Below are 7,245 nucleotides of genomic sequence, written 5' to 3' on the forward strand. Positions count from 1 at the left end.
CAACTTTTAAAAACCATTTTATACTACAGATTAAGATCTTTAACCCATCATTCCTTGAAAATCAAGAATTGTTATAAATACCCATCAGAATTTTCCCAAAGTTCACTAAAATAGCACACAAAAAAAATAAATGTGTCTTGTGCTTAATTAGTATTACCAAAAGAATTGATGGGAGTTTTTTGGTAAGGATAATTTTATGCTATTTAAATAACTTTTTAAATAGGGCAGACCTTTATGCAGACCAAGTAAAACCAATTTCATCATTTCAAGTGCATAAACATATTAAACATCTCAACTATTGACTTTCATAAAAAAAAACCTATTGTCTAAAGTATCAAACGATGTTTGCTTGTTTGCTGGATTGCTGTAAAAGGAAAACAACTGATAAACTTTTACTTACAGGATTGTACTGAAGAGCAGAGACGTAAGCTTGTACTGCTCCTTCCATGTCACCTGCTGCTACCAATGCTGCTGCCAGGTTAATATAACCATCAATGAAATCAGGCTTGAGCCGCAAGGCATGTCGATAATGCTCAATTGCTTCCTGCAACTGCCCTCTTTCCTTGTACACATTCCCCAAATTCGAATAGGCTTCTGCTAGGAGGGGATTCTGTTTAATTGCCAAGGTGCTAAAGTGAGCAGATCTGGAAAAGTAGAAAGCGTTGACACATGAAGATATGCACGTTAGAAAAAAGGAGGCATGGCTCATATGCAACTGTTAAACAGTTCCTGAAACCCTGTGCTATGGAACATTAGCTTTTAACCAGCAAACACCAGCAAAGTTTGAAAACTAAAACTTTGCTAAGATGAGAATATCCAGATTTCAAAAAGGAAAGTTGGTTCTTATATATAAGAAAATTCTTATTAGACTCTATTACCAAACTGCCACATTGTATAATGTGATCATTAAGATCAAGAATAAAATCTATGTACATGAATCTCATTTTCCATTTGTTGTTAATATGACACACATCTTCAATGCCTAAGTGTGCCAAAATGATAATTTACTAAAAGATCTAAAGCACAAATTCTTCTTTTCATTAATTCAACTGCTAAAAGCAACAATTTAGTGAGGGTATTTCTAACTTGAACTACATATGCCCCTCCTTACCAGTCTCTCAAGCTGACAGGTCTAGATGCCCAAATTTATACCAAGACTAATTATCTGAAAAGAATTAATAAAGCAGCAGCCCCAAATGATAAAATCTAGAGGAAAAATCTAGCCATACTGATAATATGCTCACCCCCACAAAACGGGGGAGAAAAACTAGGAGCTAGGCAAGTCAAAAGGGAGCAAAAGAGCACCTGTGTGTTGGTGGTTCAGATGAAACCCAGCAATGGAAAGCTCTGAAATGCAAATATTTAGTAATCACTTTTTAAGTTCAGCACCCAGAGGCAGGTTACCCCGACATCTCCTACCTGTCCAGCCTTCGACACTGGAAGTGTATAGATGAAAGTAATAAAAGGACACCAGTATTGTCAGGCTCTTGTCTCCAGAGCTGCATGCAGTGTCTCTCAGCTGCCTCAAAATCTCCTGCCTGATATTCTCGATGTGCCAACTCAGCTAACCCTTGGAAGGAAAGCATACGTTTCGTTGGTTCTGGAGAATCATCAAAACATTTGAGGGAGGGAGGGGGGGAAAACAAAAAGTTAGAAATGCAAACCAAAAAAAATGTAAAACTATGGTAAATTAAACTTAAAGATGAAAATGCTTGAAACTATGTAAAGCACTAGAGTGTTCTGCATATTATTAAAGCCCCATCTACAGAATCCATCTCTTCAAATTCACCCATTCCTAAAGTCTCCTTTTCTAAACCACAGTAAGTTACTACCAAATGAGGCTCTTAATTTTGTAGTTTTAAACTATAAATCATAGGCATAGTCACTAAACTAAGTTAACACAAAACATTAAACATGAAACCTGCAAAAGTTACAAAGATTTGTGAGAATAACCTAGTGCTAACAATACTTCATTAAACTACATTTCACACTGGGTTTGTAAGGGCTGGGGTATTCTTAACACTTTCTCAGTGGATGGGACACCAGGTGTCTCCAGAACTCTTTATATTTACGTTTTTGAGTTTTACAGCTTTATCTTTTTAGGAGCACCGATAAAAACAGGTCTAAGGAAAACAACTCAGAGTGCTGCTTTCACTTTTAAAGCAGCTGATAAACAAGAATATCTGTCGAGGACTAAAGCATAGAACAGGTTCACCACACATTTTAACTAAACAAAGACCCAAAGGTTGCTCCTCTACTGAGGACCACTCCGGAGAAGACCAAATTAGCTACCCCACCCCCACCCCCACCCACCCCCACCCCGCTGCCTTAGCGCTAACATTTTGCGCTCTTTTCCTTGCTCTCACGGAAGGACAGGGACATTGAAAACAACCCTGTACTATATCCAGGCAACCAACCATTTCAATAGTTTAAAAATGCTATAATATAAAATACTGAGTAAAATATAATAAATGACAAAATTATTTTGTTCTATGGAACTTGGTTTGGATACATAATGAAATGCTGAAGCCCAGGGACAGTTCTAGGGCTCAGCTGTAAGCATTTCTCTTCTCCGTGACACAGTAGGAATTCAACCAGAACGAACACCCTACCCCCTAGTCTAGATGGTTAGAATGGGAAACCACAGACCGAGTACATCATCTTACCAAGGTCATGGGGACAGGCTCAAATTTAAGGCAGGCTCCCCATATCAGAGCTGACGAGTGCTCTGGATACTCTAGAAAGCAATTTCCTGACAGAAGGCAGCTGACCACAAAAACAAAGACCGGGAAGATTTGTGTCCAAATCCGAGGTCGGAGTTTTAAGATAAACTAGAAAATTAGATTTGAGACAAGAATGCTGCACTTGCTAGCTCCTAAATTTAGCACAGTATTTGTCGGCACTTTTCCAAGCCGCTTATCTGCTCTTTTAAAACTGGAAATGGCCATTTCCTCAAAAATAGTTAACAGTCAGAAAAGGGCAAGCTCTTACAAAAATCTAACACGGAATCTTCAATCTTTGAAAACCACTGTGGGAAAATGGGAAGGCGGGGATCGGACTAATTATTAATCCTACTCCCGTCAATTATGGATGAGATATTACTGAAGATTCATCCATTTATTGCAGTGCCCAAAGCCAGCAACTAAAACCTTGACATACCGCAACTATGAAACAACAACAGTATATATATATATATCCTCTCGGAAACCTTAGAACCGCAGCCCAGTTCCTCACTCCGTCCCTCCCCAAATAGCCTCAATCTGGAAAGGCAGTTGAAGGACACTCCTACAATTTGGTTTTCTTATTTTTCAGTAGCGAAGGCTCGGGAATGAATTGTCGAAAAAAAAAAGGGGGGGGCAACCTCTTTTCACTTGTGCAGCTACACTCCAGGTGCTTTACAAACTCTTCAAGCAAGGATGGAAACTTAAAAAAAAAAAACAAACACCCTATGAATAAAGAGATAACTGGGCTAAAGAATGGAGATGAAAACCCAGAGGTGGCGGCGGAGGAATACATTCAGAAAGTAACACAAAGAGAGAATTGGGCGGGCAGGGTGGTCAACGCCAAGCAAGGCACCGAGGTGGTTTCTTCTCCAAGGATAGGAAACGACCGTCGGGCTGGCACACTTGCGGAGGAAGGGTGTGGTTGCCACCAGCGGGGAGGGCCGACGGGGTGGGAAACTCGGGACGGGGGCAGCTGGTGCAACTGGGCGATGGCTAAGAGAACCCCTGGAATTTTCCAACCTAAACCGGGACCGCTCAACCCAAGAACACCAGAAGGCGCTGGCCCGCAGGCGTGCGGGCTCAAGGTCCCCTCTTCTTGAGGTTACTTGGAAACACATCGACGAGCTTTCGCTAGTCTTTGCCTACACCTGATGCAAAGTGAGGTTAGAATTACATCAAAATAGCACCCCGCCCCAGACTAGCAGAGGGCGACTAAAAGTGGCCAAGGGAAAAAGGCTGGCGGGGGAGAGGTGGGAGTGCGTGCGTGCACGACGGGTTTACAACGAGCTGCAATTGAGGGAGAAAGGAGTTGCGATGGAGACAGAAAGAGTAGGGATTCCAATGCAGCCCATTCCAAGACAGTCTGGGCGCGCACGTGGACTGGAAGCGTCCCGAGAGAGAAGGCTAGAACACTGGTGGGAAAAAAAACAAGGAAAAAGCCCAAAAGCAAGCAAAATGCAAGCAAGCAACGAGGAAATGTTTACGGAACGGACGACAGCACCAAACCCGATCAGATGGCAGTAGAACTCAAGAGAGTTCAGCAGTGCCACTGATGGGGATGGTTAGTGGGAAGGGAGTGATGAGCAATACAAGACGGCGCCAGACCCCAAAGGGACGTCTGCCAAAGTAGAATGGGACACTGGTACCTGTGCTGTCGGCCACGTTGCCCACGGAAGACGCCATCTGGAGCTTCTTGAAATAGAGCAAAGGGGTAATTGACTTCTACTGCCGCCACTACTGGCAAAAATGTTTCTAGAGGTAGCAGGAAAAGGGCAGCAGCCGTATCAGTGTTTTGGAAGGCTTAAGGGGCGGCAGCAGATACTGGACTCGAATCTTAGCAACTCTTGCTAGACATCTACCTCTCACTGTCTTGAAATGGCGGCGACTGCTCCTCGACCGAAACAACACGGGCCGGAACTACTTTCGGCTATAATCAAGTGCCCCGCGGAGGTAGCGCGTAACAAGACTACCGACGAAATGACTGTAATCAAAGTCACTTGCTCTTACGTAACCTTCCGCCCAAGGTCCATTGCGACAAACACGACTATAGAGAGCGCATGCGACAACCCTGTCAAGGCAACTCCGGGTTAAGGGCACCCTGTGGGACGAGAGGCTGCAAGTTTTTAAGAGTGAGGCGGAAAGGCAAAAAATGCACGTCGATTACATTTTTTCTTTTGCAAGCGCTAAACTAGGAGTCTAGTGTACCTGGTCATTGATGGCAGGAATGCCAGAGACGTCTAGAAAAGTTTAATCAACTCCATTCGTAAGAAAATGGGTAGTTTACGTGGCCAGTTTGTCAGTTCTAGACAAATAAACAAATAAATGCGAAAAATTGTATTTCCGAGTCGGAACTGTTGAAAACGATGGGGGAACCGGTTCCGATTTTAATGCTTCTTGATTCGGACTCCACCCATGAATTTAAGTACTTTGATGAGAAAGAATGATACTTTCCCTGGACTGAGTGAACCCAAACGTGTCCGATATGAACCATATAGCCCGAAAATTCAAAATCGTTGTGGTATTCGGGAGAGTAATAGTCTACAGTAACAGGGTAAATGCTCAATTACTCAGGGACCTGCTGCGAGTTTGCATGCCAAAAGCAACCATAGAGATGTTAAAGATGATTCGTTTTCGTCAAAATTCCTGATTCTGAGTTGTGACGTCGTTTAGCCAAACAGCTCTGCCAATCATTACGGTCCGCGAATACCTTTGAGCTTAAGGCAATTCAATAATGCTAAATGCGTTCATTTGCCATCTGCCTAAACTACACATCTACATTGACTCCCGAATTGCCTTCCTTTGACAAAAGAGCTCTTAGGAGCCTCCTGCGGTTCCAAGTGCTGCGTTCGGACATTTTGTCATATTGTTATTAATTTATATTTCGTGCCTTGTTCCTAGAAAATTTTAAGATAACTTGTCACATCAGCAAGCAATTATTACAAGCCATTAGCGGCTATAGATAGATCTTTTAGTCTTTAAAAAAAAAAACTCTGCTCTAAAAAAAAAAGCAGTGAGCTTGTGTAAAAATGTTGGCTGGCTAGTCCTTTGGCGACTTAAAATAAATAAATCAATCAATCAATCCTCAAATGCTGCTTCAATTTCTTGAAATCACTGACCAAACTGTGAACTTTGGATAAGAGTGCACAGAAAGCTGATAATATTATTAATTTCTTTCGTCCCAAAGAATCATAGCATGTAATGCTAAAGTTCACCACACAAACTCTCCTGGGCACCGGCCTTATCTTTTCATTTGATTTACCTGGCAAGCCTCTCCCCCGCCAAGTGCGCCGCCTTCGGTGAAAGCGCTCAGCTTTTCCGCTTTAAGAACAGGCGGCTCAGAGCCCTTCTAGCAGATGTTTAGGCCTTCCTGATTAGTGCAAGTTAATTCAGTAAGTAAAGCTCTCTAAATGTCCCAGTCGGACAGCTATTTGACTCATAGAAAGCTGGTCCCTGTTTCCCTCATCTGAGTGAGAGAGAGGTCTCAGGCTGTTATTAGACACTTTGCTGCTATGGGGAAAAAAATGTTTTGTGCTGCTCATGTGGCTCAGCAAGGAAAACCCTTTCAAAGATTCTGCCCAGGAGCCGGCCCAGAATAGCGCCTGGGTGGCTTGGTTCCGAAAATTTAGCAGTGAAGCATACCTTCTCCAGCCAATAAAGTAACATTTACTAAAATCTCTATATTCGATGCACTGTTTGAAACAAAATGGAAAAGACAAAAATCTTTGCCCTCAAGGAACTTCAAGTCTGGTTAGCTAAACCCCAAAAGTCACTTAACAGTAATACTGAGGATTGTTTTAATGACGTACATTTGACTCTGCTGTCGGGGAAAAGGGAACCTACACCTCAGACTAGAGGGGTCCAAGGATGAAGGCTGGTGCTGGGCATTGCGTTGAAGGTGGTGTTTTTGTACTCTGACTTTCACTTTTTTTTTCTTTTCTTCCTTTTATATGCAGAAATTCTAAATTTGGAGTCATTTGTAAATATATCAGCTGCTTCAATTCTAATTCCAGACACCGACACACCAACACCAATGATGGTGAATTACTTTCCTAGCCCTTGTAACAGCCCCAGAAATCTACTGGCTTAAAATCCACTTTTTGCAGGAGGAGGGAGCCGAGAGAAGCGCTGCCATTTGCAATCACTGGAAGAGTGTTCTAAAGGTTAATGAAGCTGAATAAAATACATTGATGAAACACCCCAGGCTCTCCGGATGTCTGGGGATACTATTCTAGAGCCCCTTGGATTCTGCAACCAGTCACAGTGAAGAAAACTGGTCTTGAAACCTTCCAGAAAGAAAAAAAAAACTTCCAAAATCTTTTTTTGTTGTTTTGTTCTGTTTGGTTTTCGAGACAGGGTTTCTCTGTAGCTTATGAAGCCTGTCCTGGAACTAGCTCTTTTTTTTTTTTTTACCACTAGACAACCAGGGATGGAACTAGCTCTTGTAGACCAGGCTGGCCTCAAACTCACAGAGATCTACCTGCCTCTGCCTCCCAGAGTTCTGGGATTAAAGGCGTGTGCCACC

At 42.5% G+C, this 7,245-nt stretch overlaps 1 protein-coding gene across 2 annotated transcripts in view; it reads right to left on the bottom strand.

Moving 5' to 3' along the window:
• Ogt (O-linked N-acetylglucosamine (GlcNAc) transferase) overlaps window positions 1-4,633 on the bottom strand; it is a 46,073-nt gene extending 41,440 nt beyond the window's left edge. The window contains exons 1-3 of one of the 2 annotated variants that reach the window (XM_005358560.3): window positions 4,370-4,633; window positions 1,420-1,600; window positions 401-644 (exon numbers count right to left, since the gene is read on the bottom strand). In XM_005358560.3, the coding sequence (XP_005358617.1) occupies window positions 401-644; window positions 1,420-1,600; window positions 4,370-4,406 (462 nt within the window). In that variant the 5' untranslated portion in view covers window positions 4,407-4,633. The remainder of the gene's footprint in view (window positions 1-400; window positions 645-1,419; window positions 1,601-4,369) is intronic. The other variant, XM_005358561.2, reaches the window with a different exon arrangement.
• Between the last annotated feature and the right edge of the window lie 2,612 nt (window positions 4,634-7,245).

The sequence above is a fragment of the Microtus ochrogaster genome, chromosome X, assembly GCF_000317375.1.
Source record: "Microtus ochrogaster isolate Prairie Vole_2 chromosome X, MicOch1.0, whole genome shotgun sequence".
Classification (NCBI taxonomy): Eukaryota; Metazoa; Chordata; class Mammalia; order Rodentia; family Cricetidae; genus Microtus; species Microtus ochrogaster.